The sequence below is a fragment of the Chlamydotis macqueenii genome, chromosome 10 (genome assembly GCF_036417535.1).
Source record: "Chlamydotis macqueenii isolate bChlMac1 chromosome 10, bChlMac1.mat, whole genome shotgun sequence".
Lineage (NCBI taxonomy): Eukaryota > Metazoa > Chordata > Aves > Otidiformes > Otididae > Chlamydotis > Chlamydotis macqueenii.
This window is the reverse complement of record NC_141565.1, coordinates 4,200,531-4,211,801: the sequence shown is the minus strand read 5'-3', so window position 1 is coordinate 4,211,801 and position 11,271 is coordinate 4,200,531. Positions and strand designations below refer to the sequence as shown.

At 60.9% G+C, this 11,271-nt stretch overlaps 2 protein-coding genes across 2 annotated transcripts; both read left to right on the top strand.

Annotated features, from left to right (window-relative positions):
• The first annotated feature begins 1,059 nt into the window (after positions 1-1,059).
• On the top strand, positions 1,060-4,156 carry LOC147599461 (uncharacterized). Its single transcript, XM_086755840.1, has 7 exons — positions 1,060-1,113; positions 1,612-1,701; positions 1,981-2,105; positions 2,320-2,589; positions 2,814-2,927; positions 3,080-3,198; positions 3,384-4,156. The coding sequence occupies exons 1-7, from the start codon at positions 1,060-1,062 to the stop codon at positions 4,154-4,156; spliced, it is 1,545 nt and encodes a 514-aa protein (XP_086611966.1).
• A 326-nt stretch (positions 4,157-4,482) lies between these two features.
• Positions 4,483-8,738, top strand: LOC147599460 (E3 ubiquitin-protein ligase PHF7-like). Its single transcript, XM_086755839.1, has 9 exons — positions 4,483-4,622; positions 6,424-6,548; positions 6,707-6,798; positions 6,888-6,989; positions 7,269-7,393; positions 7,617-7,886; positions 8,079-8,192; positions 8,331-8,449; positions 8,626-8,738. The coding sequence occupies exons 1-9, from the start codon at positions 4,483-4,485 to the stop codon at positions 8,736-8,738; spliced, it is 1,200 nt and encodes a 399-aa protein (XP_086611965.1).
• Positions 8,739-11,271: the final 2,533 nt, after the last annotated feature.

Below are 11,271 nucleotides of genomic sequence, written 5' to 3'. Positions count from 1 at the left end.
GCGGGTGCCTGAAGGAGGCTGTGGCCCGTGGAGGCCCCGCTGGGGCAGCCGTTCTGGAGGGGCTGCACCCCGTGGAAGAGATGACCCACGCTGGAGCAGTTTCACAAAGGACTGCAGCCCGTGGGAGGGACCCCACGCTGGAGCAGGGGAGGAATGTGAGGAGTTCTTCCCCCGAGGAGGAAGGAGTGGCGTCAAGCGACAAGTGATGAACTGACCGTAACCCCCATTCCCTCTTCCCCTCTGTGCCATTTGGTGGGAGGAGGTGGAGATATTCTAGAATGAAGTTAAGCCTGGGAAGAGGGCAGGGATTGGGGGAAGTTGTTCTTAAGATTTGGTGGTTTTTTTTTTCCCTCTTGTTATTCTACCTTGGTTTTGTTGTTAATAAATTGAATTAGTTTTCCCCAAGTCAAGTCCATTTTGCCCATAATGGTAACTTGAATGATCTCTCCCTATCCTTACCTCAAACCTCAAGCTTTTTGTTATATTTTCTCTCCCCTGTCCCTTGAGGGGTGGGGAGGGTGAGTGACTGCATAGCTTGGTCTCAAGTGGGACTAAACTACAACAGTCACAGAGGAGGACCCCTCTTGAGATCATTTAGTCCAAGCACCTACTAAAGCAGGGTCCCCTGGAGCAGGGTTCACAGCCCCGTACCTACTTGGGTTTTGCCCGTCTCCAAGGCACAGTGGGTGGCAAGTGGCCGAGGGCGTCCCTGTCCGCATTTGGGGTGCACACAGACCAGCAGTGCTGATGTCACAGCGGGCACTATGATCCGCAGAGCCAAGCCCACAAGAAGGAACACTGGCCTCAGGTCGAGCATCAGTGTGACCTGGTGAGGTGACGAGAGAGCCGGAGAGGGACAAGGCTTGCACGGGGCTGCGGAGGGAGGAGGGGGGCCCCACACGTTGGCGCTCTGCGTCTGTGCTGCAAGCTCCCCCACATCTCACTTCTCCCTCACCTGCATCCTGCTTCTCCCTCAGAGTCAGCAGAGGAGCATCTGGAGGAGACGCTCCAGCACTGCTGGGACAGGGGCTCTCCAAACACTCACTGTTGACGTGCATCATGTTCACAAGGAAGCAGAAGGACCTCAACTCAATGGAGCAGGGTGAGAGCAAAGTACGCCTCCCACAGCCTGGCAGGGGGGTTGTTGGGGTCAGTGTGGGCCCAAGAGTGGTGGCAGGGGAGGCAGGAGCTCCCCAAGCGCCCGGGGGCAGGGCCCCTGCTTTCCTCAGCAAGAGGGGCTCAGGCTGGGCAGTGCGCACCTCCTGGGACAGCCGTGCCTGCAATGCCCCCTTCCTCTGCAAGGCCTCCAGCCCTGTCCGTCAGCCAGCATGACAGGGACAGACAATCCCTCAGGGGCAATCCCTCAGGGACGCTTCCCCCGGCCCCGCACAGGTGCTCATTCCCGCTGCCATTTGCTCTCTCCCCTCCAGCATGCATGCTGTGTCACCAGACAGAGGCTGACCCCGATGTCTGTGGGCGCAAACTGCGCAAGCAAGGGCTCTGCGCCCATGAGTTTTGCCTGGTGAGTTACTGCGGGGCTCCCTCCAGCTTTCCAGCAGGCAGTCCTCGCCACACTCTTCTCGTCAGCTCCTTGTCTTTTCTTTTCTGCAGTTTTTTGGCAATGGGATCTTTCAGCAAGGCAGTAGGGATGGAGTTTGCCTTGAGGTTATTAGACAAAAGATCAAGAGGGCAGAACAGAAGGTGAGGACCCAACAAGATCAGGAAGATTTGTGCCAGGATTGCTTAGCGGGAGCTTAGCCCAGAGCCCAAGAAAGAAATCCCAGCCCTTCCAAGCAGCTCTGGGAGAAAAGTCTTGCTCCCACAGCTCCAAAGAGGCTCCAGCACAGGAGTGTGGTCCTCCAGATGGATCTGTGGGCTGTGAGCCAGCAGTGGCCACCTTCTGCGCCCAGCCCAGAAGTGTGGGGCTGGCTGTGGAGGCCCTGAGGCTGCCGCTGATGGGGTCTGCTGTGTTCTTTCCAGCACTGCTTCGTCTGTGGCGAGAGCGGGGCCACCATCACCTGCCGGGAGACAGGCTGTGAGCGCAGCTTCCATCTCCCCTGTGCCATCCAGGGCAGATGCATCACCCAGTACTTTGGGCTCTACAGGTAAGTGCAGCCGGCCCTCACGTGGGAGTCCCCTTCCTGCCAGCATCAGCCAAGGAAGAAAAGATCCCACGGTGACATTTCTCAGTGGCTGGTTGTAGGCAGAGCCAGAACCAGGCAAGTTCTGGGGCTCCTTCAAACCTCCTCTCCCATCCTCGCCACCACCAGGAAGGACCCAGCACTTGGCACCTCACCCATCCCTTTCCTCTTCCCCCAGGTCCTTCTGCTGGGAGCACCGCCCGCAGCAGGGAGTGGAGGCAGCTCCGGAGGAGAACACCGCCTGCCTCATCTGCCAGGACCCTGTGGAGGACACAATGACCTATGGCACTATGGTGTGCCCAGCGTGCAAACATGCCTGGTTCCACAGGGGCTGCATCCAGAAACAGGCTCTCCATGCTGGCTTCTCCTGCTTCACTTGTCCACGTTGCCAAAATGAATATCGATTCCGCATGGAAATGCTCACCATGGGGATCAGAATCCCCTACAGGTTGGTTTCTTTTTCTTTCCACCTCACAAGACAGGAGGGTGCAAGCGCTGTGCTGTGCCCAGGGGCTGCTCCAGCAGTCCTGGCCCTCTGCTGTCCCATGAGTCTGGGCTTCAGCTTCACGGAGGAGTTGGAAAAAGGGCACAGGGGGAAGAATAGTGCTGCCCTGCACCTCCCTTACACCGAGGCTGCAAGGGCTCATCAATTTTCCCTTCCTTTGCCAAAAGAGGACCATCATGGATGGACGATGAGTCCTATGAACAATTATATGAGAGACACAGCCGCTGTGACGCCAGGCAGTGCCTCTGCCCAGGAGGCAGGGAGCAGGCAGAGGAAGAGGGGTAAGTTGCCAGAGCTGCACCCCGGGGCTCTGTCCGGCATCTCTGTCTGGCCGAGGGCTCGAATCAGAACAACTGAGAACAGGAGCTGTGCCGGACAATCCTGTGCCGCAGTCCCTTTGTCCTCCCAGCCATGAGCCCCTTTGCTTCCCCAGGCCCTGGCAACTGCTCCTGTGCTGCTCCTGCGCTGCCGAGGGCACCCACCGACGCTGCACCCGCTTGAGGAATAGAGTCCGTTGCTGGGAGTGCGACAGCTGTGCTGGTCTGGGCTCCGGTAAGAGACAACACACCCGGGTGGCCCCAGGCTATGGGCGAGGGCCCAGGCCAGGTCTGCCAGCGGGTGCTCTGGGTGGGCTTGGCAGAGGCTGTCTGCTCCAGGAGGGCTGGGGGCACCGCTCGGGCCTATCGTGCCCCGAGCCTGAGCAGCTGTGCCCTTGACCTTCCTGCTTCCCCTTACAGCCCCCGGTGCCAGCTCGAAGATCGCCCGCCCCAGCACTGCCAGCCAGCCCGGATCGGGGCCGCCTCACGGCTCCCCAGCAGCCCAGACCAGCAGCCACAGCAGCGGCAGCCAGCTGCCATCGCGGCCCTCCCGCCATGCCCCAGCGCTCACGAGGGGCGGACGCTCCAGACGCGCCAGGCCCAGGCAGATGAGGGACCGCTCCCACATGCGACACCGGGCCCCAACTCCCTACCCTCGGCGCAGAAGACGCCGTGAGAGCAGCCCTGGGCCAGCACCAAGTGCTGAGAGGAGCACTCGCATCCAGGCGGTGCTGGGGCCGTCCCGCAGCTCCCCGCCACCGGAGATGCGCAGCCGCAGCAGCGGCAGCCAGCTGCCATCGCGGCCCTCCCGCCATGCCCCAGCGCTTGCGAGGGGCACACGCTCCAGCCCTGCTGGGCCCATGCAAATGCGAGACCGCTCCCGCTCACGTCGTCGGGATCCAACTCCCTACCCTCGGCCCAGAAGACGCCGTTACAGCAGCCGTGGGGCAGCACCAAGTGCTGAGAGGAGCACTCGATTCCAGGTGGCGCTGGGGCCGTCCCGCAGCTCCCCGCCACCGGAGATGCGCAGCCCCAGCAGCAGCAGCCAGCTGCCATCGGGGCGCTCCTGCCGCTCCCCAGCACTCGCGAGGGGCAGACGCTCCAGCCCCTCGGGGCCCCTGCGGATGGGAGACCGCTCCCGCTCACGACGTCGGGACCCAACTCCCTACCCTCGGCGCAGAAGACGGCATTAGAGCAGCCGTGGGCCAGCACCAAGTGCTGACCCTCATTCCCCTCACAGCCACAATAAAGTTGCCCGTTAATTTCTGACCCCAGGCTCCTTTGTCAGTTTTCTCCTCCTCCTCCTCTCCCTTTCTCCAGGGGCAGCCTTAGGGGCTGGGCCCACACGGCTGTCTTCTCCCTGGGGCTTGGCAGCACCTTCCCCACACCGCCCTCCTTTCCGGGCTCCCCTTGCCCAGCTCCCCAGCGCCACGGCCGTGTGCTTCGGGCCTCGCTGGCCCCACAGCCTGCTCCCTTTCCTCAGGGCAAGTTCCCAATGGGGGTCTCTGCTCCCGGGAGGATGGCCCAGCCTGGCCCCATCGGCAACGACGCCCGTCTCCCCGCAATGTGGGCTGCGCCCGCCCGCCCGCCACGGCCCTCGCGCCTCGACCCCCGACCCCCACAGTCGCACGCTTCAACTCTTGTGGCCTTTGCGACAAGGCTAGCACCAATGTCCTCTCCTTCACGCCTAGCTTGCTGAGAAGCGGGGCAAAGCTGCTTTTCTTTCACAGTTCAGTTCAGCGTCACCTCTGTATTTCTCATGCCAACATTTCTCTGGACTCTGCTTCTCCAGCAGCCAAAGGGCCTTCCCCGTTCCCCAGGGCCCTCTTCCCCAGCACCATGGCTGCTGTCCCAGCTGAAGGCTTCCTTCTGGCAGGGGGAACCGAGGCTTCCTTTTTCACAGAGGCTGCAAACACCTGCTAAGGAATTGACTGCCCAGAGTTCAGGAGAGGGGGAGCAGGACAGTGTGGAAGCCGCTTGGTTGAAGTAGGGAGCAGCCGTCCTCTGTGAGGAAGGCAGGGCAACCTGGGAGACCTGCTGGGCTTTTCTGCCAAGGAAGAAGCAGTGGGGAAGTGTGCGGGTTTTGTGGAGCGAGGCAGGGCTAGAGTGGCAGCTTCTGCGAGAAGCTGCTACGAGTGTCCCCTGGGTCTGGTGGACCTGGCCAGGCCTAGGGTGGGCCCAGCCCTGGCCAGGGCCAAGCCAATTGGCAACAGCTGTAACTCCTCTGAGGTAAAGTATTTAAGGAGGGGAAACTAAAAAACCAAGGAAGAGTGAAGAAGCAGCAGCAGGGGCAGAGAGGGGGAGGCGTGAGCCTCATGGGCCTTGTGGCCCTCACCCTCTGGCCTCCCGCCAGGCGGCCCAACTCGGCCTGTCCTGGCCCAGCGAAGAGAGGAGAATGTGAGAGGCATCTGCCTGAGCTGATTGTGAAGAATTGCTTGTGAGAGGAATGGCTGTGGACACCAAAGGCAGTGAAGAAGGAGGGAGAGGTGAAGTCGCTCCGGGCAGAGATCCCCTGCAGCCCGTGGTGCAGCGCATGGTGAGGCCGGCTGTGCCCCCGCAGCCCATGGAGGAGCAGGGATCCCCCCGCAGCCCATGGAGGAGCAGGGATCCCCCCGCAGCCCATGGAGGAGCAGAGATCCCCCTGCAGAAGATGGAGAAGCAGAGATCCCCCTGCAGCCCGTGCAGGACCCCACGCTGGGGCAGGCGGGAGCCTGAAGGAGGCTGTGGCCTGTGCAGGGCCTGCGCTGGGGCAGCCGGTTCCTGAGGGACTGCACCCCGAGGAAAAGGCCCCGCGCTGGAACAGCTCGTGAAGGACTGCAGCCCAGGGAAGAGACCCCTTGCTGGAGCAGGGGAGGAATGTGAGGAGTTCCTCCCTGGAGGAGGAAGGGGCAGCAGCAAACAAGGTGTGAGGAACTGACCGCAACCCCCCGGTAACTTGGATGATCTCTCCCTGTCCCTCTCTCCAACTCGGAGCCTTTTCTTCTATTTTCTCTCCCCCATTCCCCTGAGGGGCAGGGAGGGTGAGCGAGTGACTGCGTAGCTTTGTCCCACGGGCAACTAAACGACGACAGGCACGCAGGAGGGCATCTCTTGCGCTCCTTCAGCCCAAGCGCCTCCTAAAGCAGGGCGTCCTGCAGCAGGCTGCCCAGGCCCAAAGCCACTTAGGTTTTGCCCGTCTCCAAGGCACGGGGGGTGGCAGGTGGCTGAGGGTGTCCCTGCCCATATTTGGGGCGCACGCAGGCCAGCGGTGCTGATGTCACAGCGGGCATTGTGACCCGCGGGGCCAAGCCCACGAGAAGGCACGCTGGGCTCCGGCCGAGCGTCAGTGCGAGCTGGTGAGGTGAGGAGAGAGCAGGGGAGGGACGGGGCTGGCGCGGGGCTGCGAGGGAGGAGGGGGGCCCCACAACTCGGGGCTCTGGGCCTGTGCTGCAGGCTCACGGGCCTCTCCCTTCTCCCTCAGAGCCAGCCCAGGAGCATCTGGAGGAGACGCCCCAGCGCTGCTGGGACAGGGACTCTCCAAACGCTCACCGTTGACGTGCGCCATGTCCACGCGGAAGCGCAAGGCCCCCGACGCGAAGGAGCAGGGTGAGAGCCAAGGAGCCCTCCAAAGTAGCCTGGCAGAGGGGTTGTCAGGGCCAGCGTAGCAGGGACAGAGCTGGCCCTTGGGGGCAATCCCTCAGGGACGCTTCCCCTGGCCGCGCACAGGCGCTCATTCCCGCTGCCATTTGCTCTCTCCCCTCCAGCATGCGTGCTGTGCCGCCGCGCAGGGGCCGACCCCGATGTCTGTGGGCGCAAACTGCGCAAGCAACGGCTCTGCGCCCATGAGTTTTGCCTGGTGAGTTCCTGCGGGGCTCCCTCCAGCTTTCCCACAGGCAGTGCCCGCCACGCGCTCCTCCTCAGCTCCTCCTCTTTGCTCTCCTGCAGTTTTGTGCCGATGAGCTTTTTCAAGAAGGGGAGGACGAAGTAGGACTCATGGGCTTTCTCCCTGAAGATATTCAACGAACCGTCAAGCAGGCAGCGCGGAAGGTGAGCACCTGACAACACCAGGGAGGTTTACGCCAGGAGAGCTTAGCGGGAGCTTAGCCCAGAGCCCAGGAAAGAAATCCCAGCCCTTCCAAGCAGCTCTGGGACAAAAGTCTTGCTCCCGCAGCTCCACAGTGGCTCCAGCACAGGCGCCTGCTCTGCCAGGCGCATCTGGGGGCTGTGAGCCAGCAGCGGCCACCCCCTGCGCCCAGCCCGCAGCTGTGGGGCTGCCCGTGGAGGCCCTGAGGCTGCCGCTCATGGGGGCTGCTCTGCTCTTCCCAGCGCTGCTTCGTCTGTGGCGAGAGCGGGGCCACCATCACCTGCTCGCAGACAGGCTGCAAGCGTCCTTTCCATCTGCCCTGTGCCGTCGAGGGCTCATGCGTCACCCATTGGTTTGGGGACTACAGGTAAGGGCAGCCGGCCCTCACTGGGGACACTCCTTGCCTTCAGTCTCCTGCCTGCCAGACCCAGCCAAACAACCAAAGATCCCGCAGTGACATTTCTCCGCGGCTGCTCTCAGGCACAGCCACAACTGGGCAGCTTCTGGAGGTCCTTCGCATCTCCTCTCCCCTGCTCTCTGGAAGAACCCAGCCCTTCTCACCTCGCCCATCCCTCTCCTCTTCCCCCCAGGTCCTTCTGCTGGGAGCACCGCCCGCAGCAGGCAGTGAAGGTGGCTCCGGGGGAGAACACCGCCTGCCTCATCTGCCAGGACCCTGTGGAGGACACACTGTCCTACGGCACCATGGTGTGCCCACTGTGCACACACGCCTGGTTCCACCGCGGCTGCATCCAGAAACAGGCTCTCCATGCTGGCTTGCCCTGCTTCTGTTGTCCGCGTTGCCAAAACGATTACGGATTCCTCTCGGCAATGCTCACCATGGGGATCCGAATCCCTTTCAGGTTGGTTTTTCGCTCCGCAGCTCACAAGACAGGAGGGTGCAAGCGCTGTGCTGTGCCAGGGGCTGCCCCAGCAGTCCTGGCCCTGCGCTGTCCCCTGAGTCTGGGCTTCAGCTTCACGGAGGAGCTGCCAGCAGGGCAGGGCTGGAGGAGGGACAGCAGGGGCTCATCACTTTCCCCTTCTTTTGCCAAAAGCGGGCCATCGTGGATGGAGGACGATGCCTACGCTCGAGCCTATGAGAGGCACAGCCGCTGTGACGCCAGGCAGTGCCTCTGCCCAGGAGGCAGGGAGCAGGCAGAGGAAGAGGGGTAAGTTGCCAAAGCTGCACCCGGGGCTCTGTATGGCATCTCTGTCTGGCCAAGCACTCGAAGGAGAAGAGCTCTGCTGGACAATCTTGTGCTGCAGTCACTTTGTCCTCACAGCCATGAACCCGTTTGCTTCCCCAGGCCCTGGCAACTGCTCGTGTGCTGCTCCTGCGCTGCCGAGGGCACCCACCAACGCTGCTCCCACTTGACGAACAGCACAACTAGCTGGGAGTGCGGCAGCTGTGCTGGTCTGGGCACTGGTAAGAGGCAAAGCACCCGGGGCTGGGGGCCAGGGGCCAGGCCAGGCCTGGCAGTGGGTGCCCAGGGTGGGCTTGGCAGAGGCTGTCTGCTCCAGGAGGGCTGGGGACACTCCTCTAGCCTATCTTGCCCTGGGCCTGGGGGGCCGTGCCCTTGACCTTCCTGCTTCCCCTTACAGCCTCCAGCGCCAGCTCAGAGATCACTGGCCCCAGCACTGCCAGCCAGCCAGGATCAGGGCTGCCCCATGGACTCCCAGCAACTGAGACCAGTAGCCCCGGCACCACGAGCTAGGCGGCTTCGGGGCAGTCTCTCGGATCTCTGGCACCAGAGACCAGCAGCCCCAGCAGCGGCAGTCAGGCAGCATTAGGGCTGTCCAACGGCTCACCAGTGCTTGAGGGCAGCAGCTGATCCAGCTCACCTGGACCCAACTGCATGTGAAATAACTCCCGGTTGCAACATCGGGCCAAAAATCCCTACAACCATCCCAGAAGATGCCATGAGAGCAGCCATAGGCCAGCACCAAGTGCTGAGAGCAGCACCCTCAGCCAGGGGACGCTGGGGCCATCCCACAGCTCCGTGGCAGCCAAGACCAGCAGTCCAGCGCCGCTAGCCAACTGCCATTGGGGCCCTCCTGCTGCTCCCCAGCGCTCAAGAGCGGCACACGCTCCAGCCCTGCTGGGCCCATGCAGATGTGAGACTGCTCCCACTTGTAATGTCAGGCCCAAAATCCTTACAGCCAGCCTGGATGTTGCCGCTGGACCAGCCATGTGTCGTCCCCCAGTGCTGACCCAGATCCCCCTCCACCAGCACAATAAAGTTGGCCATTAATCTCTGCACTGGGAGATTCCACACTCATTTGTCAGCTTCCTCCCCCTCTCTCTTTCTTGAGGAGTAGCATTAGGGGCTGGGCCCAGAAGGTTGTCTTCTCCCCAGCGATTGGCAACACCGTCCCCAGACCTCTCTCCTTGCAGGCTGGCCTTGGCCGGCCGCCTAGCGCCATGGGCGTGTGCTTCGGGCCTTGCTGGTCCTGGAGCCTTCTGTTCTGAGACAGCCTGAAGAATGTTTGCTAATAGCTGAGGAGCTCAGAAAACTCCAGAGCTTCCTTCAGATGACAAGCATCGTTCCCATGGCTGTGACAGGCAGCTTCCCAGAGTCCTGGCCTTTTAGCTCTGAGTTCAGAGCAGGGATAGCTCTCATTGGATCTCTCTCAGGGCTGGAAACAGTATCTGGCCACAGGATCTGGCCTGTGAGTCCCAGGACCCTGTGCATCCACCCAAGCAGCAGCAAGACATTTCTGGGAGAGTATAGGGGGCTTTATGCCTCTCTTGCTATGTAAAGCCAGGTCTCTTACAGCAGATTCACAGAAATGCAAATGTTTCTACCTGGGAAACAGTAACTTCACAGTCATAGAATCACAGAATGGTTTGGGTTGGAAGGTTCCTTTAAAGCCCATCCAGTCCAACCCCCCTGCAAGGAGCAGGCTGGGGGCTCCAGAGCTGGACACAGTACTCCAGGTGGGGTCTCACCAGGACAGAGTAGAGGGGCAGAATCCCCTCCCTTGACCGGCTGGCCACGCTCCTCTTGATGCAGCGCAGGATGCCGTTGGCCTTCTGGGCTGCAAGGGCACATTGCCAGCTCATGTTGAGCTTCTCGTCCACCAGCACTCCCAAGTCCTTCTCCTCAGGGCTGCTCTCCATCCATTCTCTGCCCAGTCTGTGTCTGTGCCTGGCATTGACACACTCCAGGTGCAGGGCCTTGCACTTGGCCTGGTTGAACTTCATGACGTTGGCACGGGCCCACCTCTCCAGCCTGTCAAGGTCCCTCTGGATGGCATCACTCCCCTCCAGCATGTCGATGGCACCACACAGCTTGGTGTCATCGGCGAACTTGCTGAGGGTGCACTCTATCCCACTGTCCATGTCGCCGACAAAGATGTTGAACAGGGCCGGGCCCAATACTGACCCCTGAGGGACGCCACTCGTGACCGGTCTCCACATGGACATTGAGCCATTGACCACCACTCTCTGAGTGCGGCCATCCAGCCAGCTCCTTATCCACCGAGTGGTCCGTCCATCAAAGCCAGGTCTCTCCAGTTTAGAGAGAAGGATGTCATGCGGGACAGTGTCAAAAGCTTTGCAGAAGTCCAGGCAGATGATATCCGTTGCCCGTCCCTTGTCCACAGATGCTGTCACCCCATCATAGAAGGCCACCAAAGTGGTCAGGCACGATCTGCCTTTGGTGAAGCCATGTTGGCTGTCACCAACCACCTCCTTGCTCTCCATGTGCCTTAGCATGGTTTCCAGGAGAGTCTGCTCCATGACCTTGCCAGGCACAGAGGTGAGGCTGACCAGCCTGCATTTCCCCAGGTCTTCCTGGTTCCCCTTTTTAAAAAAGGGGGTTATGTTACCCCTCTTCCAGTCACTGGGAACTTCACTAGACTGCCATGACTTCTCCAATACGATGGACAGTCTAACCCTCCTCTTCCAAGATATGGGGAAATCACACCACCACATAATTCAGGCACTCTCTGCATCTTAGCACCAGACATTGGACACAATCTTACATGCAGCAGGCTCACTGCCTAATTCACTTCTGGAAAGCAACTGAACTTCTCCACTTCAGCCTCTGTTCACTTGTCTCTGCAAATACAACAACAATATACTTGATCCAGTTCTTGAGCTCATATACAATGTCAGGACGAGTATGAAAAACAATCTGCATTTCACACATGCACACAGTTACAGCACTGGTGGAGCTCAAAAAGCAGCTTTTTGCAGAAACCACCCTGGGAAAGCTGTTGAACTTGGGACATCTTCCTCCCAGT